Here is a 15,265-nt window from a genome sequence, read left to right on the forward strand (position 1 = left end):
TTTAAGTACCTAACATGTTGGCCTCGCGGTTCCTCGGAGATAATTTACATGTCGTCACCCTGGGGGAGAGTCACACTCTCCCCACTTCCCAGTGGTACGTGCACAAGCCACACAGTCCCGATGAACACAGACTCTTAAAAAAAGTTCAGTGCAAACTAGGCAGTTCCAAGGCCCTCGACGAAATCACTGAATTCTCTAACAGAATATTGCTGCCTCCAGCAGGATCGACACTCATTCCCTACAAAATTATCAAACTAAACATTTTTTTTTTCACAAAGCAAGGTAACATTAGAATGGTCTCATCTTCATCCTTATTATAAAACTGGGGCGCCCGGGAGGCTCAGTCGGTTAAGCGTCCGACTCCTGGTTACAGCTCAGGTCGTGATCTCATGGTTCAAGAGGTAGAGCCCTGTGTCAGGCTCTATGCTGACAGCTCAGAACTTGTTTGGGATTCTCTCTCTGCCCCTTCTCTCTTTCTCTCTCTCTCTCTCTCTCTCTCTTTCAAAATAAATAAATAATCTTTAAAAACTTGCTTAAACTCCTATACTTGTCAAATGTGGATCTGAAAAAGATTTCTACAATGCAGAGGAAGTTGACCTGAGTCTACAAGAGAGGCTGAGAGGTCTGGCCTGGTGGTAAGTTTCAGGAGGGCAGGGACTTTGTGTTGCTCCCCCGTCCCTGCACCCCCAAGCCCGGAACGGTGCCGGGCACCAAGAAAACATGCAGTAGATATTCACTGAATAAAGGAGTGGATGCCCTTCCCCAAGAGGCTGAATATACACCCACATCCACACTATTATAGAATTTAGTTTGGAATCTCCGAACTAATATGCTCTAGGCTCTACGGAGCTACAGCTCTCCATTAATTCCTCCCAAAAAGAAGGGAATGGGTTTCAAAGGAGGCCCCAGCACCTGTTGGCATTACCTTAAGAGGCAATGTGGAATGACAGAGGTTAGCAGATAAGGATGCAAAGAGGCACTTTGTCCCTCTTTGCTGTCTGGTCAAAGGCAGGTCACTTGAACTCCCTAGACTCCAGGGCATTCCTGAATGTCTGAAAAGTCCCTTCCAATTCCTGAGGTGACTTTCATGTGAACTGGACATCATTCCCACAAGGGAAAATCTGTCTTCAGTGTCCTTTTCCCGCCCTCTGGGCACCTTTACCCGCTGGCCCCCATCACACAGCGCCTGGTGTCCAAGGTCCTCCACGTGCTCCCTGTGTGGCTCCTCCCCATGGCCCGTCTTCCCTGCTCCTGACTTTTCCCTTCCCCACTTTACACCAACCCATCAATATGTTTGGGTTCTGCGTCCCATTCTCTCTTGGCCCAGTTCTCCTTTAGGAATTTGATTAGCTTGGCTGCACCAATGGGTAATTGAGAGTTTGTATGTTATCCCAAAGAAATATATTTGCATTTTAACGAGATGTGTTCTGGAGATGAGATTTTAATCCATATCGCTATCAGCGCGTTTATCGTGGTATATTATGATACTTGATTATGCGCCTGGCTCAGCAGCTAGACTGGGACTTTCTGGGCATAAAGCCTCAGGTCTTTTTCGTCTTTCGTGTCTGGTACCTAGCCCCCATTTCTCTGGGCACGCACTCAATAAATGTTCATGGATAACCACATAGATGAATGACAGGCTGTTGACGAGTAAAGTAACTGCTAGATTTGAGGTGATCTGATGGTCACGGGAAGGACTGATGTGGGTCAGCAACAGACAAGGACTTATAGGGCTCCTCAAATCCTGCTTCCACCTGCCCCTCCCCCCTGTGGCTGTCAGCTCTGCCTGCCTTTAGAACTCAGTCTGAATGCAGACATTATTGCCTGAGAACAGGCATTCATGCTCCTATAGAAGCTGTGTTCTCACCCTGCCAGAGAAAGGGACCAGCACATCACAGCGTCTCATTAATTCAGGCTTTTGGGAAGCCTTCTGAGCTGAGGCCACAGAGACTCAGGGGTTCCCATTATAGTCAAAGGAGAAATACCCTAATGTCACAATGCCTTTCAACACTCCAGAAACAAAGTGACAGTGGGTATGGAGGGGATGCTGACAATTTTTCTCAGGCCCATTATGCTGGACTGATAGCCAACTGCTTCTGAAAGCTGTCTGAAATGCAAAACACAGGCCCTCAGTAGTTGTTGGTTTTACTGATTCCTTGACTCCAGATATGTAAATGATGACAGAATCAAGGGCCATGTAGCAAAGCCAGGGAAAAGATTATTTAACAAACATTGAAAACGCAGTGGCCATTGTTTTAAGATACACCTCCCATTTGTAACCAGCAGTTTGGCGTTGGCTATCCTAAATCAAAGATGCCAAGAGAAGCTTTTCTCCTGCCTAGATTTAAAAACAAAACAAAACAAAACAAAACTCCTATGATTCGTAAGAGGAAACGCGAAGTCCCCCAGGTGAGTCAGGCACCTGGCACCCTGCCTGGCACATAGTAAGCATCCTCCATAAACATTTGCTGAATCAGCCATTCAATTTATGAGTGGTTTAAAAATCACTCATACGTGATTTATTACAAATCAAATATTTGTAAAAATACAAAATCTGCTCGTGTCATCTTCCTCCTTCAGACCATTCAGTGCCTTCCCTGTATTCTCAGAGAAGCAGCAAAACTCTTTCGTATGACCTACCATATCCTGCAGAACATGGCCAGCACCCCACCATGCCTACCTCTCTCTCCAGCCAGAGCCACAATCCGGGTCTCCTGAGACCAGCGCTCACCTTACTGTGCCTCACTGGCTTTCTCTATGCTTTTATAACACGCCCAAATACTCCTGAGATCTAAAGCAGACTTAGCTGCAGGGGCGTTACTGGAAACAGCGCCATGAACCACCAGCCTCGTGCACAGCTGCGGTCACGTCCACGGTACGTACACTACATGACTTACGACCGTTTCTCGTAGGAAAAGTGGAAGCGCTGAGGAAAGGATGTGCATGTGGCTCAGTGTGGCTCCTAATGAACCAGTTGTTGGTGCAGGAAGAACGGGGCCTCAGGAAGTAGGAGAATTAGTCACAAGTTAAAATCACTCTGAAAGTCCATCTCTTAGCAGGGGTAAGTGGAAGCGGAGGGTTGGGGGTAGCTCCTGGATGAAGGAACGGAGGGGGAAATCACAGAACCAGAAGGCGAGTACACTGGCATATGAGCACCCTGAGAAATTTTCAGCCCGTGGTTACTATGGTTACAGACGCCACGAGAGGTGGCTCCAGAATGTGATGAGGGGGAGGGGGGCCTCAGGCAGCCTCCTTCAAACCCACTCTCGCGGGCCTAGGGCCTCTTTGCCATTTTGTGCGGGAAGTGACATAGTCAACAAAGCCTGTGGAGGCACTCAAAAGAAACTGTATTCATCTTCCTCCGCCCAGGACACAGAAGCTCCAAAACTTTCCTCAGAATGTAAAATTGCTTCAAGAATGATAAGCCAGGCATGCAGTGTTTGGAAACATGAGAACCTCTAAGGCATCAAAGGCATCCTTTTTCCTGGAAATCGTTTTCTCTACAAGAATGTGCAGAAAAAGCAACAAGGTAGTTAAAAAAGAAAAAAGCCTACTTAAAATATGACAGAGAGGGCTAACAGGCCTCCCTCAATGGCTTTTCCCACGTGCTGGGTGGGTCCCCCACCCCCCGGCACACCATCCCGGCCATCTTGGCTACATTCTGACTTGGGTTTCGGTCACACCATACAGACGCAAGGTCTGCTGCAGAAACACACCAGACGCCCATTCCCTGACATTTCCGCTGCTCAGCCTGAAGGATGCCCTGTTCTTCTGGCTTTGTCCAAGGAGGCTAGATGTTCAGTCACTGAATCTGTAAAGGAAGGGGGTTGTCAAAGAAGGGGAATCTGAACAAGAAGTGGACCCAAGAGTTGTCACACTTCACCTCTGGATTCAAAAGAAATTGGGCTTATCGTGTGGTTATTCTCTGGTGAATGTCCTACAGATTTATGCATAGCATTGTGCCCACCCGAGACAGCCTCCACGGATGCTTTTTGTAATTGAATAATTTGCTTGGACTGCTAGGTATCCTGGGATCTATTATGAGACCATATATTCATTCCTTACATAAATCAACATCATACTGTCTTTCTAAAATATCATTTTGAGTAGCAGGTAATAAATAGGAAGGGTAAATGGAGTTCAGTGAATCACTGTTCTGTGGATAAGTGGGAAATGCAGAGTTAAATAAAATCAACCAGGTTTCTGTACTACAGGATTATCAGAGGGAGTGTAGGGGTAGAGGTGAGAGCTCCAGCATGAACAGACAGGCCCAGTTTAAGCGACAGAACTACAAGGTAACTTTGTGCAAGTCGCTTGAGCTATGTCGGACTTAGCCTCCTCATTCAGAAAGCAAGGACAATAATTCCATCTCTTTCTTTGGACTATAAAGAGGATTATATGAGATAATGACTATAAAGCACTTAGCAGAGCGCCTGGAACTTAGTATACATTCAATAAATAAGAGGGGAAAATGCTTACAGTAATTTTAAAATATAGCCTCAAATCCTTTGATACTCCTTGCTTCCAAAGTGAGCTTAATCATCCCAAGTATGAACTAAACTTAGTAATTCACATCTAACGAAAAGACTGTGGCTATAGTAACAATATGTGATTTCTGAGGTTGATTCATAAAAGGCATCGTCAATTCCACCTTGTTCTCTCTCGGATGGCTTGATCTGGGGGAAGCCACCCACCATGTCAGGAGGACATTCAAACAGCCTGTGGAGAGGGCCACATTGGCAGGAAATGAGGTTTCCCCCCCAACAGTGAGCAGCAGTTGCAAGTCACATGAACACATCATCTCAGAAGCAGATCCCCCAGCCCCAGTCAAGCCATCGGATGACAGCAGCCCCAGCCGACATCCGACCACAACCACGTAGTGGCTCCTGAGCCAGACCACCCAGCTAAGCTGTTCCCAAATTCCTGATCCACAGAAACTATTAGATAATAAATATTTGTCATTGGTTTAAGCCACCAAATGTTAGAGTTTTTGTCCCACAGCAAATACCCACTCCTCAGGAAGGCATGAATGAACACACATCATTCTGTAGACCAACCATGAAACCCTTTTTTTTTTTTCCTCACAGTATCTGACAAGATTAACTTGTGTCTTATGGAACGCAATTTGGGAAATGCTGGTCTAGAACTTGACATTTTATAAAGCTTGTTCACACTTGTTATCTCATTTAATCATTTCACCAACTGTGAAGCAGGTGCTGACTGTGATCTTTATTTTACCCAAGAGAAAACTTAGGCTCAAAAAGGTTAAATGATTTGTCCAATTTATCATTCTAACTAATGCAATTGGTGGAACAAGAACTCAGACTCAAGTATTATGATTCCAAACTATATTTTTTTCTCTCATCTTTTCTCTGGTTTGACCAGAACAACCCAGGTTTTTGAAACCTGGGATAAGAATACTGACAGTCTAAGAGAGTCCCAGGGAGGGGGGCTGTGCAGTAGGCCATGCTCCCAGATGACCTGTATAATGAAATAGATGCTTCTCAAGTGGCTAGAGCTGTAGTGTTGCCTGACTTCTCAGAACAGGGACCATGTCAACCGTGATAACAACATAATGCAGGTACACGGAGCCTTCACAATGCTCCAGGATGCTTTTGAGAGTTGGCATATATCACTTTATTTAACCCACATAATAAATCAGAGAAGTACAGGGTGTCATCATCTCCACCTTACATGTGAGGCTAAGTCACAGACAAATGAAGGTACTTGCCAAAATCCGCCACTAGTAAGTGATACAGCTCAAACTGGGACCCAGGTGAACTAAGGACATCAAGCCATCAACATCTCAACCATCTCCTTTCCCGTAAGAGTGGCAGAGCCAGTGCTAGAACCCAGATCCTTCCACCTTAAGCTCCAATCCTGTAGAGAGGGTAGCATCTAGTCCAGAAGCTAAGTTAAATAAATAGAACATACATTTAGTTCCACCAGGTTTCAAAGACGTATATGCTGAACCAGATATACCATAACTACTTCCCATATGGCCTCAAATTCCATCGAAAGAAATGAATGCCTTTGGCCCAAAGCAATATTCTCAACCAGTAGAATCTAGGAGTTGACCCAGGTTGGTTCATGGTTAAAACGGATAACAACAGATTCCTCCAAATTTGCAGGCAAAAAGAAGAAAAATAAGTTAATGGATAGAATCTTTTCATTTCTAAGCTTTTTCTCCCATCATTTTTTCTTAAACGTTTGGACTCTGCTTCCTTATCTCATCTGATAAAGGTGACTAAATGTTCGATTGTCAAATATCACACCTGATACCAAGCATCTCTATTCAGACTGTCAGGCTCCTATTACACTGGTAAGTTTGGTAAGTTACACTAGTTGTCTTTATCCTGAGAAAATATTTGATATTCGGGGGATCTACAGGCATTCTTACACAGAAGAAACTCACTCTCCTGGTATTAAAATTGTTTTTAGAAATACAAATAGCATTGGGGGCCATTCTGCAAAGGTCACCATGACTTCCAGATTCCTATCACTTGGGTAAATCTGCACTGTCTCTGTGGGCATCTCTTTTTAAATTGAAACACTACAAACACCCCTACATTGGGTAGATGAATTTAAAAAATGGGATCCTCTGCATAAGAGATAGTGACTGAGGTCAGAACTCTGTGGGAGGGCAGGTGAGGGGTGAGGAGGGGTAAAGGAAGGAAGGAAGAAGGAAGGGAGATGGGAATGAGGGAGGTAAAGTTCCCTATGATGATGTGGTTTACGTATTGCAGCAGTTAACTCTCCAAATCCTATGTTTCACTACGATTCTAGTCTCCTTCAAAGTTCCCTCTGTGGCAGGCGGGGAGTCAAGGAACCAAAGTTGGTAGTATAGAAAATGGAATCCCCTGAAATCTTACCTACCTACCCTTCCACACCACCTCTTATGCCCATCCGTCCAGCCTCCCGGCTCTGGGAATGGAGGAGGAAGAGAACGCAATTCCCCCCAATCCCCTTGCCGATGGTTCTGGCACTCACCACCACCGCCACCCCGACCCTAAATGGAGGATTTGGAAGTCAGGTTTCATTTTCAATTCACAGTACTCAGTCCCAGACACTCCTGAGGAGAGAAAAAAACATCTCAGACTCTGTCTACAAACCACAAATAAATGTTCTTGAAAGTAAAATATGAGGTTTTGTTTCTCCATGCTGGGTAACAGTAATGAGCCTAACTTAGATAAACAGTTAAGTGTCCACTGACAATACCACGAGGACCAGAGCCCAAAGGTAGATGAGGATGGTTCCTCTGACCACCGTAAAAAAAAAAAAAAAAATCTGCCAGGTGGGTGTAACTGACATTTAGGGAGATTCCAAAACCACACCATGCAGAGCAGAGCCCCTGACTCTGTCTCTGTCTGCTTCATCTTGTAAGTGCCGTTTAGAACAGAATCTGAGGACAGCAGAAGCTTCTCCCTTTAATTCACCTTTATGCTTCAGCCAAGAAAGCTGTCCAAACTGAAACCTCCTAATTGGCTCTCAGTAAAATGGCTTCATTCTGTTTCATTAAACTCTTCTAATTCTCTATGGACTAAAAGTCACAATAAAATAAAATAAAATAAAATAAAATAAAATAAAATAAAATAAAATAAAATAAAATAAAATAAAATAAAATAAAATAAAATAAAATAAAATAAAATAATCCACTGTCTCTATAACCTTTTTCTTGCCAACAGTGGGCCCCCAGTTCTGTGCCATAGGAGATACCCTTCACACCATATCGCAGGTGTGGTTGAAGTCTCCCAATTTGGGGCAAGATGCACCTTGTATTTTTTTAATGCATCTGACTTATGATGCTAATATACAGCCTGTTATGGACTGAACTGTGTCCCCTGCAAAATTCATATGTGGAAACCTTAACTACCAACATGACCGTATTGGAGATAGGGCCCTAAGGGGGTAATTAAGGTTAAATGAGGTTATGGGAGTGGGGCTCTAATTCAATAGCACTGTTGTCCTCGTTAGAAGGGGAAGCCACCAGAGTGCTGTCTCTCTACCTTGTGAGGGCACAGTGAGAAGGTGGCCACCTGCAACCCGAAGGAAGAGCTCTCATCAGACATCGATCCTGCTGGCACCTTGATCTTGCACTTCCAGTCTCCCCAACTGTGAGAAAACAAATTTCCATTGTGTGAGCCACCCAGTCTATGGTGCTTTGTCATGACAGCCTGAGGAGACTAAGACAGAGCCGAAGCACAGATGTTTTTGGAAACAGGGTGAAGTAGCAAAATCAACCTGTCTTGTCTTAATGCCACTCAGCGAACACTGGGATGGGCAAAAGAACGGTGAAGCTCCCTCAGACACTGCTGGAAAAGAACCCCGAACCAAATCTTGGCCCAGACGATCTTTGGAACATTTTTTCTTTTTACTTTCTAGGATAATTGCGGTGATTTGGGCGCATTTATTAATCCCATTTGGAACGCTGATCTCCTGAAAGTTGGATGCTAAATCAAAAATAGATGGCTTTCTTTCCAGCAAGTCTAAGCTATACAAATGTGTGTCTGGAAACACGTTAGCAAAGACAGCGCTCAAGTGACCTTGATGGCCATAAGAGACTGAATTTTTTTTTAGCCAGGACAGCAGAAGTGAAATCCAAGGGTCTTCAGCTGAACTCTTGGGATAGAGTGCCAGCCAGTTTATGGCCTGCAGAAAACAGCCAGCGACTACCGACTCACTGATAGACTGAGAGCCTTTTTCCTCTGAATCTCTCAGAGAAACTTCTGAATACACTTACGGGTAAGAGTCAATGAAAGCGTGTGGATGGACAAAGACCCTGGAAGGGAGGAAGGCTTGAGGGAAATTGGCCTTGGCCTGGACTTTAAGGATCGAAAGGACTGGGTTGGCCCCCAGCTCTGCCTGTCTGCAGCCTTGGGCCTCTAAATAACTCATTTCCTCTTCAACAAACCTCAGGTTCCAATAGCAACAAAAATAAGGTTGTTTCTAAAACAAATGAGATAACCTGTAAGAAGCGTTATGTAAACTGAAAAGCGCTAAACATGTACAAGATAGGCCTCTCTGTAATTCTGCATTCAGGTACTCACTAAAAACACAGCTTTAAAAAAAAAAAAACTAAAACCAGCTCCTTGGGCATCTGGATGACTCAATAGGTTGAGTGTCTGACTTTGGCTCAGGTCATGAGCTCATGGTTCATGAGTTCTCATGCTTGGTGAGATCAAGCCACGCATTGGGCTCCGTGCTGACAGCATGGAGCCTGCTTGGGATTTTCTCTCTGTCTCTCTCTGCCCCTCCCCCTCTCACGCTCTCTCTCTCAAAAATAAACAGACGTTAAAAAAATAAAAATAATTAAAAATTTTAAAAAGCCAGCTCCAGCTCTGAAGCTTTGCTTCTTTCTTAAGTGGATTTAAATACCTAAAAAGAGCTACTTGTCAATGGCTAATCTGAGCCGAATTACTCATTGAATACCAACCATATCTTTGTCAGGCTACATCACCACCCTGCCCCAGCCCCCACCACACCCCCATTCAGCCTTTTCACTCCTGATGAGAGGGAGAACAGGAGGAAACAGTCTGCTGGAGACTTTTCGAGAGACGGGAGTTTGCAACAAGTGGAAATGTCTGTGTCCTTTCCAATACCCCGTTATACAGAAATATTCTTCCTTTCTCCTTATTTGTACTTTGCCGCTTGTAGCTTAGAGGAGTCCTGGAATTTCCTTCACACACGAAGACTTAGAGATCCTCTCTACTCCAACCCCCCAACCATCCACTCATTCAGCAAAAGTCACCGAGTGTCTACTAGGTGCCAGGCTCTTCCTAGGGCACTGGGGATATGAGAGTAACAAGACAGGGCAAGTTCCTGCCTGTTCATGAAGTTCATACACTAGTGAGGGAGGCTGGCATCAAATGAGACACATGAGTAAGAGGCTTTCGGACAATGACCAGTGCCGGGAAGACAACTGAACGGGCGACATAGTAGAGAGTGACAAGGCTGGGGAATGAGAGGGGAGGTCTTCGGATGGGACAAGGAAGCCCTTGCTAAGAAGGTGACCTTTGAGCTGACATTCAAAGGTGGAAAGGAGCCAGCCACACGAAAATGCGTTCTAAGCAGTGGAAAGTGCAAGTCCCTGAGACAGGACCAAGTTTGATCTATTTGAGGAACAAAAGGAAGCCAATGGCCCCAAGGTCAGATCGAAGGAGAGGGTTGAAGAGATAGGGTCAAAGAGGCCATGTCAATGGTCCCTTTGCACATGGGAGGGGCAATGAGAAGAAGTGAAATGAGCAGCCCAAAGTCACACAGCTAATTATTGCTACAGCTTATTCTAGAACCTAATTCTTTTGCCTCCAAATCCAGGGTTTTTTACACCATATTGACCTGCTTGCCTTGAGGTGTGGGAATATTGTGTGCTGATCTTAATGCTTTTTAAAACCCCTTAAGATACATAAAAGCGGGGCACCTGGGTGGCTCAGTCCGTTAAGCGTCCGACTCTTGATTTCGGCTCAGGTCATGCTCTCGTGGTCGTGAGATCCAGAGGAGGCTCTATGCTGAGCATGGAGCTTGCCTGGGATTCTCTCTCTGCTCCTCCCCCGCTTGCACGTGCTCTCTCTCTCTCTCTCTCTCTCTCTCTCTCTCTCAAAATAAATAAACATTAAAAAATATACATAAAAGCAGCAAGCCAATCCCAGTTTTCAGCAAAAAACCAACAGGTGATCCCAGTGATTTAAAATGCACATAAGTTTGGGGCACCTGGGTGGCTCAGTCGGTTGAGCATCTGACTTCGGCTCAGGTCATGACCTCGCGGTGCGAGAGCTCGAGCCCCGAATCGGGCTCTGTGCTGACAGCTCGGACCCTGGAGCCTGCTTCGGATTCTGTGTCTCCCTCTCTCTCTCTGCCCTTCCCCCGCTCATGCTCTGTCTCTCTCTCTGTCAAAAATAAACGTTAAAAAAATTAATAAAAAAAAATAAATAACATGTACATAAGTTCTACAAAAGCCAGACTTGGTGCCAGTCAACTTTTTCTGAGGTCCTACACAAGCAGTAACTATTTGTTATAGGCTTAGCTTTACAAATATGGAGGAAGGCCACAGCTCACCGGAGAATAATCATTTTACATTTAGGTCTTCGTTTTGCACCTAAACCTCTTGACAGTGCTTTGCTTAATTCACGCAAGGGCAATCAAAACCAATCTGCTCTCAATCCGCCTTCATTCTGTGCTATTAAATTGTCAGGTAACGGGGCTGTAAGTAAAACATCATAATTACAACCTCCTTCCACAATCTGTGAGCACCTCCACCTGAAGGTTCGAATCTGTTAATACTCAAAACCTACAGTCTGTGGAAGTGTCCCTCTCCTTTTCTGTTATAATGCTAGGTTCCCCCTGCATCTCTGCCCTGCTAAACACACTTGGTCTGTGTAAGCCCCAACTTCCAAAGAACAGACCCAAAGTCTGTCCAGTGGCCAGTGACTGGCCCACCAGAGGTAGAGGCGGAGATTCTATTTGGCTAGATGGGCTAATGGAAAAGGACTGAGTAGGAAAGGCATTCTTCTTCCTCTCCCTCCCCCTCCTCTTCCTTCTTCTTCTCTTTCTCCTTACAATGAGCTTCTCCAGCCCCTGAGCTCTGGGAGCCTCACCAGACAAGAGCCAGAGGTCCGAACAACTTAAGACATAGACTCAAAGAATGTATAAGGACCCCTGTTCTTGGGGCGCCTGGGGGGCTCCGTCAGTTAAGCGTCCGACTTCAGCTCAGGTCATGATCTCACGGTCTGTGAGTTCCAGCCTCGTGTCAGGGTCTGTGCTGACAGCTCAGAGCCTGGAGGCTGCTTCGGATTCTGTGTCTCCCTCTCTCTCTGCCCCACCCTCCTCGTGCTCTGTCTCTCTCTCTCTCCCAAAAATAAACATTAAAAAAAAAAAAAAAAAAAAAAAAAAGGACCCCTGTTCTAGTCCAACAGCACCACACACTAGCTGTGTGATCTTGGGTAAGTTACTCAACCTCTCTGTTCTTTAGTTCCCCCACCTGCAAAATTAGGCCAGTATCTTCTTAAGTTTAAATAAGAGCAAATAACATTCTTCTAGTTAAATTGTAATGAATTAGTTAATAATAAACTATTTTTTAATGTGTGCAGAGCACATGGTTCCATACAGGTGTGAGATATACCACCCTCACTCCCTTACTCTCTTCCTGCCTCCACCTCCTGGCTAGAAAAGACTACTGCCACGCCCACCTGCAAGAACGACTGTGCATGAAGTCAGAGCATCTTACTGGAAGGTAGTTCAGTGGCACCCTGATGGCCATCAAGTGGGGCCAATACCACCGCAGAAGTATTATGAGAATAATTGCATGAAATAATGTGCATGAAACACCTGCATGCAATGATGTCTCATTAAATGTCGGTCTTTTTATTGGAGTCTTTTCATTTTTAGCACCATCCGTTGTGACTGTAGATGCTACTTGTGCACTTCTCCATTGTTGTCAGGCTGTAACATGTTGGATTCATCTGTGTTTATCACTTTGATAGAGAGAGAGAGAGAATGACGATTATCCAGAAACGTATTCTCAAAACCGAGGCAAACTTCACAGCCCTCCATCCCGACCAGAGTTCCCTGAAGATGCCAGTATGATTGTTTAGACAGCTGCCCACCTGACACACCTCAGGGACATCTCCCAGTCAACAAGTTTCGGACTGAACGCTCGAGCTTTCCTGCAAGACTGGTCCTGCCCTCGCTGTCTTCCCGGTTCTTCCAATGACTCCACCTCCACGCTGCATTCACACAAAACCTGTTGATTTTCTTTCTGCCTTCCAGAGCTCCCTACCCCATCCACTTTTCCATTACCACAGCCACTACCCTGGTCCCTGTCACCATGGTGTCAGGTCCCTAACATTCACCCGAGCCACACAGCGCTTGTTTGGAAACGGAGTTCAGACCATACCTGTTCTCAGCTTGAAACCTTTCAGGGGCTTAAGATAAAGACAACACTCCTGTCCCCACCCCACAATCCTACCCTACCTACAACAACATGAGGCCGTTGGGGTCTGACACTATGGATCCACCAGCCACGCCTCAAAACACATGCTCTCTTGCTCTCCACTCTAGCCATGGAAACTGCCTTTCACTTCCTCAGATACATATGTTCCTTCTGCCGCAGGGCCTTTGCACTTGCTGTTTCCTCTTCTGTGTCAGTTCACCTCCTCGGTAGCCAATTAAGCCCTACATATCTTCCAGGTCTCAGTACAAGGGTCTGACTACCTTCCCTGACTGCTCACCTTCCCTGATCCTTGTCAATCTCTTCTACACTTAAAACCCTGATGCACTCCTTCATGGAATGTACATAAACATATAATTAGGCACTCTTCTGTGCATTGACTGATTTAGGTCTATGTCCCTCACTATAAAGTCCAAGAAGACTTGTTCTATACTATTCTGACTATATCTCCAGGGACAGCATTTGGTAAGTAGTGGGCATTCAATAAATATGTTTTGCAGGGACCAAAATAAAATTAAAAAAAAAAAACAAAAAACAAGGCACACTCTCCAGAGATCAACAGACAAAAACTAGGTTGGGTTTGGGTTGTATAGGTGTAACAGCTTCAGTGTTGAAAACAGGCAACACATCTTCACTCGTGAATAGCCAGTCAGCTTATAATACATTTACTCAACAAATAAGTGGGTTTCTGCTTTTCTGGTCTGGAGAAAAGAATAAATGCCCTCGCAAAACAAACAAACAAACAAACCAAAAAAATATTAAACACACATACACACATCAGATAAACAAATTTCAACCCAACACACACAGAGTTGTTGCCTAGCCCAAACCAGCTTCAGAGGAGGCTGGGAGAAATGATAAAACGCATTCCTGCGAAAACCGGACACTCGGTTGCAACTTGTTCTGCTCGCCTGGCAGTCATTCAAGAGGGGCCTTAACATCTGTATGCTAATTCCGGACACGGTGGTCGACGCTAGGCACACACAAATCTGTCTTGGTCGCTCTCTTTTGCGCCAAGGGAACGCTGTCCAACATTCATTAGAGCTTGTAGACCACACTGCTGCTCAGGCGGACACGCTGCGCGCCCCCTCCCCAGCCCTTGCCAGCCCCACCCTTCTCGCAAACCCTTTCCCCCTCCCACTTCTAGTCCTGTCTGAGCCAAACTAGCTGTCTGGTTTGGTAATAAGATTGAGAGAAGACTCGGAAGGCCCTGGGGGCTCCATTATGCCCCGTGCCTTAGGAGAAGGGCCACCTCCAGGGACCGGTGCTGCAGATCCGAGCCTCACTTGCTGCCAGGAAACCTTTCCCACCGAGGACACCCTGAGCAGGCTGCGCAGCTCCAGATCCAGGGGGAGGCACCCCACCCATCTGCCAGAGAGACAAAGATCACCAGAAACAAAGGACACACACACACACACACACAGACACGCACACACAAAGTCAAAAGCAAATACCGACACTTGGTGTGAATTCAAGCCAAAGAGCCGGCTTGGTGTATCTTTAAATAGGTTTTGAGACAATCCAGGAGGGACAATGATTATGTGGTAATGACAGGCACTATCTGGGTTTGGAGCCCACGCTGCCTCCGCCCTCCTCCCACCCGCGCTGCGGTTCCCAGGCGCATTTTCCAGCCTCAGGACACACGCTGCCGGGAGCAAGAGTGCTTCCACTCACGGAAGCGCGCGCGCGCAGGAGGTGGAGGCAGGACGAGGGCCGCCCAAGTAGGAAATACCAACCTTTCGGATCCCAGTTCACCTGTTTTCTTGGAGTCTCGATTGGAAATTTCATGGCTCCGTTGCCCAGAAGGGGAGGAGATGAAAAGAATCGAAATAATAATAAAGTCCTCAAGCTTTACACGCCTCGGTACGGCAGTCCAACAAAACAATCTCCAAGGATGGGGGAGCCTTGGACTGGCTCGTGGAGGAACCCCGGAGAAAGATAAGTGGAAAAGACTGGCTAAGGAGAGACTGGAAACGGCTTAGGTGTTGGCACCGGCGGAAGGGTGGCCAGCTGCAGCCCCCTGGGTGAAAGGAAAAGTAAGACTGGCGAGGGGTGGATGGAGAGGGAGGCTCGGGAAGATAAAAGAGCCAAGCTGCTTCCCAAACGCGGGGGCGGCAGGTGGGGGGGCTGAGCAGCCGGAGGGCCGGCGCGAGGGAGAAACCCACTGCAGTGTCACTCCAGCCCCCGAAGGCGTGTGCGCACACACTCCCGCACACACTCACTCGCCCGGGCGCGCGCTCCGGCGGGCACGTCAGCCTCGCTCGGCCGCGCACCGCGCACACGCCCCACCCCGGCCGCGGCTCCTAGCCTCCCCCCGCCCCG

General features: G+C 46.3%; 1 protein-coding gene across 1 annotated transcript in view; it reads right to left on the reverse strand.

The window, feature by feature from the left end:
- KCNK10 (potassium two pore domain channel subfamily K member 10) overlaps positions 1 to 14,731 on the reverse strand; it is a 123,042-nt gene extending 108,311 nt beyond the window's left edge. Inside the window, exon 1 of the mRNA XM_042990284.1 lies at positions 14,680 to 14,731. Coding sequence (XP_042846218.1) covers positions 14,680 to 14,731 — 52 coding nt within the window. The remainder of the gene's footprint in view (positions 1 to 14,679) is intronic.
- Between the last annotated feature and the right edge of the window lie 534 nt (positions 14,732 to 15,265).

The sequence above is a fragment of the Panthera tigris genome, chromosome B3 (genome assembly GCF_018350195.1).
Source record: "Panthera tigris isolate Pti1 chromosome B3, P.tigris_Pti1_mat1.1, whole genome shotgun sequence".
Lineage (NCBI taxonomy): Eukaryota > Metazoa > Chordata > Mammalia > Carnivora > Felidae > Panthera > Panthera tigris.